Source organism: Atheta coriaria, unplaced genomic scaffold, assembly GCF_025399875.1.
Source record: "Atheta coriaria isolate IRGN ID8LTWV9N9 unplaced genomic scaffold, Caltech_Dcor_3.1 hic_scaffold_6_pilon, whole genome shotgun sequence".
In the NCBI taxonomy this organism is placed as follows: domain Eukaryota; kingdom Metazoa; phylum Arthropoda; class Insecta; order Coleoptera; family Staphylinidae; genus Dalotia; species Dalotia coriaria.
In genome coordinates this window covers 4,631,230-4,643,872 of record NW_027045448.1, presented here as the reverse complement: position 1 = coordinate 4,643,872, position 12,643 = coordinate 4,631,230, and the positions used below count along the sequence as shown (strand labels likewise).

Genomic DNA, 12,643 nt, shown 5'->3' with positions numbered 1-12,643 from the left:
TTTTTAAAAATTAGTTAAAAAAATTAAATTAGAAATTAAAAAATTAATTTCTGATCATTAAAAGAAGTTTTATCCCCAGAACACACTTGGTGTGGTCTCTAATTCTGATATAACCTAAAAATCGGTAAAATTTTCAACATTTTTAATAATTTTTACTTTAAAGTGAAATTTTAAGTCAACATCATTCAAAGAATTAGTTAAATACCTAGTTTTACCATTTCTAAGTACATATTTCATGATTAAACACTTAAAATCATTCGAAAATGTACAACATTTTAAGAAATACGGCGTAAAATTTCAAAAACAACACCTACAGCGACATCTATCGTTTTGATTATAAACTATTAACTCTACTTAAGTAAATCCAAGTAAACTTAAAATAATTGTCATAAAAATTTAAATAAAATTCGGATGATATATATTTTTCGTATTTTCCTAATTAATTAGTCCATTTTGTAATCTTTAATTATTTCCGCCGAGTTAAGCCGGCGTTTTAATGATCTAATCGATTTTTCAACCTGTTCAAGTAGCAGTGACGCTTTAATTACGTCTGATTTTCGTTGGTGACTAATTAAAAGTGATTAAAATTAGCTCGAACACAAGTTTCGCTCGGCACACTAGTTGAGAGCGAGTTGAGCGCGCTCGCCGCCGCATGTCGTTTGTCGCGCTCGTTTCACCCTTGACTTTTGCGCGCGGAGTGGCGGCGTGTCGCCACACGCACGAATATCTCGGCTAATTACTAATTAGCGCCGCCAGCACGAATACGGAAACGCCAACTTCCGACTATCACCTACGACTTCATCGATTCACGATTTCGCCACTTTCCACTTTATGCTCGGATTGTGTTCGTTAGGTGTAAGTTATTTGCTCGTTTTTGTGAGAAATGTAGACAGTAGGTATCCATTTCCGCTTTTTGTAGTATCAACGATCAGTGCGACTTTTGACTTCCGGTTTGCGTGACCACGCCTGCCTTTGTGTCCGGATTTGCATTCCATCGATGTCGAACGGTAATTTTAATCCCTTCGGAGTGCATTTTCATTTTCATTTTGTATTCACTGCGTGTGCGGAACAAATGTACGTGTCGATTTTTACAATTCTTACACGTAGAATATTCTTTCTGCATTTACATTTAAATTTAAACTTTGCTTCTTTTATTGCTTGAATTACTTAAATCTTTTTATGTAAAGAATAAAAGAGAAATATCGTGGTGTGTCTGTGGGGGATAATTTTCTGCTGATTTTCCACGTCATTGAACGCTATCAGAATAATGTATTTGTACATTCGTCGAGGCAGAAAATTAAAGAATTATCTTAGATTTAAATACTAAGTAGTACAAGATGATGGTTAAAATTTAAATCTTTGTTTAATTTTTGTTTCTTTGTCTCTTAGACGAGTATTTCTTTATTTTTGATTATTTTATAGGATAATCTATTGAATTTTTAGATATTCATTAGTTGTAGAAATTTTTGAAACATTTTTTACTTTTATGCTTGATTAAAGTTTGCTTCCCTTAATTTTTATGTAAAAATTATATTAACGTATCTTTTATTCATATAATAATCTATTATAACTAATTTAGCAAATTTTGCTATAATACAAACTTATAACAAGCCAAAAATTGTTAATTTTTATGTTTATTTTTCTCTTTTAGTCGACTTTTATGCATTAAATGCACTTAAAGTTGTATTGTTTTTGTAGCATTGCTTTGCTATTTGCTATTTCACCAGAAACTTGTAAGAATATGTTAGAAAACCATATTCTGCATAAAATTATATTTTGTTACAACAAATTCTTGGTTTTATCCCATTTTTATCCTTATTTAAGTTATTTAATTTCGTACAAATCGACTCAGTACAAATTTCCACTTTGCAGCGCCATCTAGTGGTTTAATAAGCTTAAATTTATACAAAAATAAAATTATGTATAACCACCTTCACAATAACAAGTTTTTGAACTATTTTCTTATTAATTAAAATATTTTTCAAACTTAAATAATATTTTAAGATAAAATTATCTCTTTATATAATCCAATCGAACGCCATCCAATCAAAGAGATTACTCCATTACTTCAAAAATCCATTTGGAATACTGAAATTCATTGCCAACATGTCGACGTGCCAACTTAGCAACTTGCCAAGTGCTGCAATGCTCGCCCAACTTATCAAGTCACCAACTCGGCAATTCTTCATCCGTCATTTCCACCACAACCACCACCAATCTTCACCAATTAAACTTCTCATCAAACTATTTCAACACTTTTAACTCAACTAACAAATCAGCATAATCAACACTCAAGCCTCAAGCCTCAACTTGAACTTCAACTTATAACTTAACTTAACTTATAACTTATTATAATACCAACTGAATAATATGATTTAATATGATTTTTATGTGTTACCTACCATCATGCGAGTCATAGAGATAAATGATTTTATTCCATCCGTAGTACTTGACCGTGTCGATGATGGCCTGATGATATTCCGGCCGCATTGAAATGGCATAGTCGATAAAGCCCGACGAAGGCGCGAGCACCTTTTCCGGAAACCATGGCGTCACAAAGGGCATTTGAAAGGTATTGCTGTACGAGTGCAGCGTATCGAAGGAATCCGGTGATACTGCCCCGAGCATACTGTAGACCCCTCTCGAGAATTGGTTACAGACTGAAAAATTAAAAAACAATTTGTGTTTGTATTAAAAGCTTTCATTAAAAGTTCGAGAGTAACGTTTAAGATTAACTCATATTCATAGCACTTTGGCGTTTGATTTGAAAAGTTCGCTTAATTACCCGGCAGCTCAGCGTGTGCAGGTTGAAACTTGGAAAGTTTCCACTCGGAAAATTGCATAAGTGACACTCGACGCGACATCGACATTAAACTTTCCGCCAGTTTTCAATTTGCGCGCAGATAATAATTACTCCTGCACGCTCTATTAATTTTTACTCAGGTCGTTGACTTAGATAGATAAATATAGCCTTAAAAATATTTTTTTCTTCTTTTTCTTCCAAAGCGCCAGTTTTCCATGTTTTTAGACACAAAAAAGTGGTATTTTAAATACGCACGACACAGCCGTGAGTAATATCCATTATCTACGGGAATTATTTACGGGACGGAGCTTGCGCCTGCGCATTAGCCTACGGAGCAGCACAATGCGGTATGAAATGCCATGCGACGTCAGTCAATCACGTCAAAGCAGACGCTGCTGCTGCTCGTGTCGGAGCTTCACGTGACTAAAGATTGTTAAACACTTGATTGCTTAAACGTTCGCTACGCAAACTCTCAATTAATCTCGTGAGTAAAGTTCCTGTTTAAATACTTGATGCTTACTATTATTTACTATTTTAAATTATTTTGCCCTGAAAATCCAAATCTGTGTTTTTTATGTGGAATTTTAGCAGGAAGGTAATTTAAGTCAAATCTACGTGAACAATCATGTTTTATAATTTATACACTCGCATAATTTATAACTTTCGCTGATATTTTTTATATAAGCTACATTAATTCATTCGGTTTGGTCGTTGCTTTGTTCTTTGTTTGTCGCTTTGCGCCTTTGAAAAGTGTAACATCCGAAATTAAAGTGTTAAATGTAATCGCGCGAATAAGTGCGAACGCAAACGCGGTTGTATCCAGGAAAGGCGGGAAAACACCTTTTCCTTTTTCCCATCGACTTCCGGTTCGTGCTCCACCAGCCGCGTACAGCTGTGTTTTTGCGTAGGTAGTAAATTCGCGTTGCGTCTGTGCGCGGGGGTGATTTATGACACATTAGCGCAATAGGTTTTTCCGAGCGGTACGCAACCGGAAGTGCTTGTACGCGCACAACGTCCGACAAAAGGCGTAATTTCCTATGCGTTTACTTTTTCTGCTAATTTTTTCTGCAATTTTCTTTTCATACAAAAATCAACTTTTCATAAAATTAAATTTTTAATTTTAAATCCGCTCCTGTGTGTGAAATGAATTATGCATCGAATAAATCCCCGCTGAGCGCTCGGTTTAAATCACGAAAAGATAAGAACTCGACATTGGCGACATTGGCTGCGTTTTTCAACGACCACTTTGTGCGTGATAGCAGTTTGAAATTGCTGGAAAAGCAATTTGCTTAATCGATTATAATTACAAAGTGCAATCCAGCATAGCCTACAATTCATACACGACGGAAAAAAATTTAAAAAAAGCAAATGCAAAAAAATTACATTGCGTTGCATGCACTTTATATTTATGTGTAATTTAAACCTTGGTACAACACGGTCGCTTTCACACAAATCATAATTATAAAACAATCAATTACATTGCGTTTGACTTTTGTACTTTAAAACACGAATAATCCTACATGGCAAACATAATACGATCCAAGTAATATGTATAACTGGTTGCCTACGTTATTTTTTTCTATATTGTGTTTTGTATCTAGTGATATCAGTTGTGCTATTGATATTATTCGCTATTTTTCTTCCATTGTTCGCCGGCTTTGTCAGCGCCTTGTGTGTGGTACAAGGCGATTGTCCCCGTCCGCATTACGTACATTTTCGGTTGTTAGCCGGGCTTGAATTTTCGCAGCTTTTCGAAACAAAAAAAATATATAAAAGGCAGCCCAGTCGTTTCCGCGAAGCGTCGCAAATGCGAATCAAAAGGGCAGAAAAGCCGGGAAGCCATTAGCACCCAATGCAAGAGATTCGTGCGTTTCGTGCTTCATTGAATTTACGATTAGACGCATTACTCCTCTTTCGTCCATCGTCAGAAAGCATTCGCTTCTGGTGTGTGTGTTTTTTTTTTCAGCGCGTTTTTGACGACTGGAAAAGGCGACGTTTTTAGCCTTTTAGAGTTTTCTTCGCTTTGTGAGTATATGCGCAGTGTCACACAGTTGCATTACGTGTGCTTTTGTGCTTTATTTTCCATCTTTCGCGATTTTCATTATTCTCGCCTTTGCGTTTTAAATTGGGTGGTCGTTCTCGGCAGAGTTTTATACCCGCACATATTGCACACGACATGTGACTGACGAGCACTCGTAAAAGCTTTGATATTAAGGTTTTAGATCTAACCTAGAAGCTTATACTCAAACGTACTAGTGTAATATTGAGGTTATGTTGCAACTGCGACATATTTTAAGCAAAAAAAACTTCACAAAATTTTACTTTACAACAAAATATCAGCAACTTAATTTGCTCTCTATTGAAAAATATGTTAGCAGGCAAAAAAAGCGTACATAAACTTTTAGCGTAAGTACTTGGCCGAAAAGTTGTGGCGCGTTAGTTGACGAGTTTCGCCCGCTTAAAGTTTCCAACTTTGCAACTCTCTGCATTGACGTTTCGGCGATTTCCTTCAATTTGCCGACAGTCAGTCATGCGACAGCTCGGCTACATTTACAAAAAGAAACCAAAAAACTTCTCCGGCAATTTTCTCATATTTCTCCAGAGTATGCGAACTTAATTTATGAAATTTATGATCCAATAACCATTCGTCTTCTTAGGTTTCTAATCCTAACCTAAATTATGCGCTTTGTGCGAGCATAACACGTAAATACTCACTAAGTCGTGACAGTTTGAATGCATCCGCTGTATTGATGACGTCCACGTACGCCTGCAGCTCGATGCGTCTTCCGGTCGCATTCTGATTGTGGTTGAGCATGGCGAATTTGAACGCAGTTTGCACCTCGTCCGTGCCTTGCTCGAAAATCGCACCTAAAAACATCAAAAACGTTAATAATTCAATCAAATATAATATATTTTAGTTAGGCAACCAAATATACACTTAAATATTATAGTATTAATCAAAATGTTATATTTTAAAGATAGATATTTATAGGAAGTTGATAAATCATAACCTTTAATTCATGTGTAACCCTAGGTTAGGTTTTAAACTGTTTTCGCGTTTAAATTAGGTTAGACTCGGACATTTCCGTATTTTCGCGTGATTTACGGCGCGTAACGGCGTCGCCAACATCGCCATCGTAAAACTAACGCCAGCGGCAGCGGCCGGCAGCCATTATACTTCATTATGGGTAGCATTTACTCGTTTTAACAGCTAAATTATATCGCAGCAAACTAAAACGAGCAAAACTGAGTGAAATGTATTAAAACAAAAGTTCATAAACGTCACAAATATCGTGTAACATTTTTGTGTCACTATATGCAACCAAATATACCGTCTGAATGAATACTTTCGTTTCTTAGCAAAGTGAATGTCTTTAATAAAGCTATTTCAAGATAATACGCTGAAAAGTAAATTGCATGTTTTCATTAATACCACATCGCATGCACGTATTAAATATAGGTGCTTCCGGTTTCTGTCTTCGCCGCATTTCATTTATTAATTATTCATGTACCGTTCTCAATGGTATAGTATTAGTTAAAGTAGATTTTTTATTGCATTTTAAAAGGTTCAAATTTTATGGTATCGCGTTATGTTGTTTCGGAGTGATGCCACTTACTGCAGCTTTATTGCCATTATGACTTTGGCAGGTCATTAAATGCGCTGATGTAATGCGCGAAGCAATTTAAATCTTGGAAAACGATGAAAACCACTGCAGTGCACAACACGACACGCATCTGTAATACGCTCTGCATGTGTATTGCATGTTGGGTTGCCTACAATGCGCAAGTTGTGTGTGGGTTTACCTCGAACTTCAGCGATCGCGTGCACCGCGACGCTTTTCCGATTGCGTCGCCGCGATAACATTTCATACTCTATGACAGCTCCTGTGCTCTAGCAAACATATCCTCGACTTACATACATACACATATTAGCATTGATTATGTTGTGTTGTGCATTTTTTACTTTTTTATTTGTGTTTTACATGAAGAGTATTTATTTATCTGATAGATGGCGCTGTGTGTCACAAATTGTTTTCTTTCTATATCTTTTTGTTTGTATCCCCAAAGAGATAATAACACCAATAAAACTTATACAAAAAGCACATTAAAATTACGCCTCGTTGAAGAAAAAAACGGGGAGAAAAATAAAAGAACGAAAACAAAAGAGCATCGTGGCGAAAACGAACTGAAAACACTGCGAGCGTTGCCGCCACCCGTAGCTCTCGCGAGTCGGGCGGGTTGCGCGAAAAAGTCGTAAAGCTGCACGACAACTTTTTGCGTCCTGCCGGCGCTGCGCTCACCCCCGCACCCAGCGCCATCATCCACAACACGGTTCTTCGGCACGTCGTCACGCCACGCTGATTCTTTATAAATCCGCGTACTGGCTTTTCTATTATGTTTTTTTTTGCATTTATTTCTATTCTGTTTTGGTTTGGTTTTTTTTACGAGTAAAGTTCTAGTCGGACTAAACATTAAACCGAAAGTAAAAAGCCTGCTACATTGTTTTTCATTTAGTGAAGAATTATTTAATTTGTTTCTCGAAACTCCTGGCGCCATCTACAAACAAAATATTTAACTATCCATAATAGAAGTTTTATTTATTACTTTATAATTTATTTGATTGCTTTGGAATAAATTGCGTTAGTTTTTTCGTTTGCTTTGGACCAGGAAGCAATTGTTGTAAATTGCCATTACGCGAATTGTTTGCTCGGGTGCGTTTGTTTTACTTTCTCACTGCTGCTATTACCCGGTCGGTTGTTAGTCTTTTCGGGCCGCTTTAATGTAATTTATCTTCATTGCACTGTCCTGCCTTGGCTCGCACAAGACGGTGTAATAAAGCTTAACGTTTCGCACGGTAATAAAGCGCAAACGCAGCTTCGTTCGCCGTTTTCTACAATTTCCACTTTCGACGCTACTTTTTCCGTACACTACGCTGGGCATTGTTTTTATTGGTTTTGTTTTATTTTCTTAATTCTGCGCGTTTGTAAAATCAATTATTTATTAACAAGACTTCTCTTAGTTTAAATTTTTTAATATTTTTAGCTTACTAAAACTTATATAACGTTTCTAGTGTTTAATGTCACATTTTCTAGCAATGTGGTTACAATTTTATAGCATTTTGAGTGTTTTACGCTCACATTTAACGCGCAAGTTTTATTTCTTGGGTTTTAGTGTCTTTCTTGAATCATTATTATCTTACTGCATTCGGACCGACTCTAAAGACACGACACATTTTATTCCTTTTTTACGATAAGCAATTATAAATTTCAAGTTTTGTCCTTAAAAGATATTTTTAAAGCAACAAATGAATAATATGTCATAATTTACGGTATGCAACCCAGATAACACTAAATTATGTTTATGTTTCCAAGTTATGCAACCATATATACATCGTATTAAATATTAACGCATATAAACGCACTGTATGCTGAATAAATTCAAGTCTATTCGCGAATATAATATCCTGTCGACGAATCGTGCCGGAGTGTTGATATATACGTGCGATTTTGTCCGCGCCTCCGACGGCGACATTCAGCGACCCTTTGGGTCCTTCGATCTTTTATCAGCGTCGCGACGCCAACGGATTCAACTTGAGCATCTTTCACAATTGCGCGCGAAATGTGAATGAAGGTGAATGAGAAATATTTGCAAAAAGTTAACAAATGTATAAAAAAATACAAAATATAAACTACGATTGATAAATAACAATAAATAAGCACAAAAATCTTTTTATTTTTTAATAAAACTTGTCGTTTAAGAAAAAAAAGCTAAATACCTAAGGTGGAACGATGTCAACAAGAGATTGGTTTACTATGACTATGGTACGATGTGCAAAAATAGCAAACACAGCGAAAAAAAAAGCCCAGCGTCGTGCGTTCGAAGCTTTTCGAAGCTTTCGTGGCTCATGTTTGTACACATGATATAAAACTATATTATACGAACGCGAGAAGCAAGTCTCACCGTACTAAAAGAATTCTTTTACATCGAAAGAAAGCTTTTATATTAGGTTATGTTAAATATAAGGATAATGCACGTTTACGCTTCATCAATAATTGCAATTGTGATGCTGGTGATTGCCTAAACATTAATCGTCTCGTTTGGGGTAGCAAATCGTTCGTGATGGCGACGCATCAGAAAGCACCCCGTCGAAAAGTTCGGTTTCCGGTGTGGGCTTCTATAAAGTTTCACCATAGCAAACCGGCCAGATTTTCCCGCCGAGGTTTCTCCACTACTAAACCTTCTCCCCCACTCCACTCACTTTATCCCCATCATAACCCCCAGTGTGCCACCAGTACCGAACACCGTATAATATATCTGTCTATTTTCTCATCTCAGCCCTCCCATTCTCTTTCATTCTCTCGATTTTCTCCCCATCTCGCGCGCGACTGCAGTCATGAAGTTATACTTCCCTCTTTGTTCGGGGTAGAGGTATGTATGTTGAAAGTCGGATGTTGAATGTGAAGCTGGTTGTTGAACTGAGTGTATCTCACGTAGCGTGTAACCATGGCTCCGCTTCGGTTGTGTGGAGGGAGAGAGGTGAAGTGGTTGCCTACGTAGCACCAGCGCGCAGCACTGGTGGCCGCCTCAGTGTATGCGTGTGTTCGGCGTGTTGTCGGCGATCCGGCGTTGCTTGTATTGATTTTGGAACTTTCGCATGTTGTGCACCGCACCGAGCACACACGTTACATTACATATCACATTGTATACCCACACACACATACACACGCATGCGAAACTCGCGAACGTAGCACAAAATAGCGAAATGGCAAAAACACCGAATGCCAAAACGTTTATCGCTTATGTAGATCGCATCTTTTTTCGCTTCCCGGATGAAGTGATAATCTTCCGGAAAAAGCTGGAAGAATGTATACAACTGACAAAACACTACTGCATTATTGCATTCAATAAAAATGCAATGAACTCGTAAAATTCCAATTTTATTCAACGTTTATAGATTTTCAAGCGCAAAATTTAAAAGTTTTAATTTTGCTACACTCAGGAATGAAAAAAAAATATTGTCGTGGGTCGCGTGCGTGATTGTTGCATGTTTAGGCGAAATTAAAAAGCGCTCGTTTTTGTAATTACTTTCTCGCCGAGTTTTAAAATGGCCGCAGATTAATTGTAATTAATAATCCTTTAGAGAGGCCTGCAACATTAGTCATCCAGCGTTATTATATTGTAAGCCATTATATTTTATTACAATACATTGTTTTCTTTCACACAGCAAAATAAAAAACACCTCACACTAGCGCCATCTATCAGATATTTCCAAAACTAAATGTTATTGTATGTAATTCCTTGTTTGTTTGCCAACTTGTTACGTCTTGCATGCGCGTTCGATGGCTTTATTGTGTGTTAACCAGCTTCCACATACTTTGCCTCTCGTCCTTCGCCCTTTCACCCCCACCCGCCACTTTCACCTTGAACGCTTGTTAACTCCTTGAAAAATCATTGTCTTCGATTAGTTTGCACTCGAGCGCACATTGTTTCGGATTTGAGCGCGGCGCTTATAAAAGTTAAGTGCGATAAACTTCAAAAGAGCTAAAAAGACCATGGAGGAAGAGAAGCGGGACAAGATGGCGTATCTCGTTTGTTACAACCACAATACGAGCACGGAGCGCATACGCATGAACGAGCTAGGAAAATGAATGCATGTTTAGCGAAAATGTCCTCCCAAGCAAACCAGAGTTTAACGACAATGTCACTTCCGGTGGATACAATCTGCGATGCTATCATTTGTAGCAGTAATGTAGCCATTATTAAAATTTAGGTTATGTTGCTATAAAGTAATAATAGAAAACTGGTGTACAGACCATGAAAATGACACGAAAACAATGTCTGCAGACAATTTCGTGTCGCGAATGACTTTCGGCAAGACACGAACAAAGACGCTACCAATGTCTACGAAACTTTACAAATGTCTTTCAAACATGAATATGCTTTCTGTCAATATATATCTAAGTAGAAAAAAAGGAAGAAGGAAAGAGTTTTATGCAGTAAATTTCAATCAAACAATTTCTATCTGATGGACTAGAAAAAGTTTTCAGAAGCAAACATTTCTAAATTGCTATTTCCTGCCACTTGGCTTCTGGGAAAGTCTGCACAACGAAATTTACGTGGATCCACCGCCGTCGGTTTTCTATTGAATTACCGCCACTATCGCGTATCAAATCCACTTTCCTCATGTGTATTTCCACGCTGTGCACATGCACGTCACGAGAAGATGCTATCTCTAAACAATTCTTGTCTTTTTTCTTCTTTTTAGCAAAAAGCGAAAAAAATGCACAAAAAGTTATTTATTTGCAATGGTTTAGTAAAAATATCGTTTTGGCGATATTGTGAGGGTATAGCGTACAGTAAGTGTTTACTTAACTTTACTTAAGTTATTTTCAGTTGATTAAATTTTTATAAAAACTATTTTCAATTGAACCATCCAACTAATCTGTACGTATCGAGTCGATTGACTTTCGGAGTTTGCGAAATTGAAGCTTTTAGCAGATTATCTAGTTTCAACGTAGACATCTGGACCAAAACTTTGTTGATTAAAGTGATTACTCATGTAAACTATAGTAAAATAATTTTGTTTTTGTTTTTCGACCGTTTTTTGATGTTTTTAAGCTTTGTTTAAATAAATTTTGTAAATTCTTGTTTTATGAGTTGTTTTGTGTGAATGTAAAAGCGGTCTGATCGTTAATTAAAAACCCATCGTGCGCTTATTCATTATTAGAACACTCAGCCGGCTGAACGGCAGGGTACACCGCGTCCCGGTAATAAAAACAAAACGCGCGCGCCGCACATAACCTTTCAACGGCGACCGCATCACTCCCTGGAGTACCGCATCGCCGACGAGTGAAATTTCCTCCTTTCCTCCTCAAAAAGGTTACAAGAAGCACACACACCAAGCGCAAAGCAACACACAAGGAGTGCCGGCGGTTTTCGAAACAAAGACACATCTGCATTCCGGACGCGTTCCACGTCCGCAGCTAATTATCCTTCGCGCGGACCACACTAAACGGATCAACCCTTAACTCGCAACCGCACTGTATACACACAGAAATTGTAAAAATTTAATCTGGACGTTTTGCAGCGTTTTGAGATGATAAACAAAGATGGCCTAACCTTACAAGATCTTTTATTTTAACATCTATGTGAGATGAATATAATGATGAGATTTGTAGTAAATGTGAAGATGGTAATGATTGAATTGAGATGAAATTATTAGTTGTGTGGAAGACTCACCCAGCGGTATCTTTTCGGGGCTGGCATCGATCGCGGGGACGAGCACCACGAAGAGCGCCGCAACGCAGCGGCACGCAAGGCCGTTCATGGCCGTTTCCACACTCGCAGCCTCTCGCTGCCACTGTGCGCGGCGCGCCGGCTGGACCAAAATCGGAGGGTGGCAGCGATGCCGGCGACCCCTGGCGGCTGGATGCGTCTCGCAGGCGGCGGCTCCCCGGCGTCTGTCACGCAGACGCACCGCGGATGCTATGATATCTGCACGTCTATAATTTCTCATCACTATAAAAATCAAATTACAATTCAAAGAAATTCAAATAATATTCAACTTTTAATCATTTTTTAACTATTTTGATAATAACAATAATAATAATATTCCATGATAAAAATAACTTACGAGTTGTAAAGGTCTTTGTTCGTCCTTTTTGTTTTCGTTCCGCGTGCGGCACATTCACCACCGATACGTGCGCCTCCCTCACGTGCTGTTTTGCATTTAGCGCTCTCTCAAATTCTACTTTAACGTCATCATAACAACTACCCTTGGTTGGGTGAAGATTTTCACCCTTAGCACTGTGGAAATGTGAAATATGAAAAGCTGAATGA

At 37.7% G+C, this 12,643-nt stretch overlaps 1 protein-coding gene across 1 annotated transcript in view; it reads right to left on the bottom strand.

Moving 5' to 3' along the window:
- LOC135794955 (glutamate receptor 1-like) overlaps window positions 1-12,154 on the bottom strand; it is a 34,457-nt gene extending 22,303 nt beyond the window's left edge. Inside the window, exons 1-3 of the mRNA XM_065306460.1 lie at window positions 12,044-12,154; window positions 5,519-5,671; window positions 2,403-2,660 (exon numbers count right to left, since the gene is read on the bottom strand). Of these exons, the coding sequence (XP_065162532.1) occupies window positions 2,403-2,660; window positions 5,519-5,671; window positions 12,044-12,131 (499 nt within the window). The 5' untranslated portion in view covers window positions 12,132-12,154. The remainder of the gene's footprint in view (window positions 1-2,402; window positions 2,661-5,518; window positions 5,672-12,043) is intronic.
- Between the last annotated feature and the right edge of the window lie 489 nt (window positions 12,155-12,643).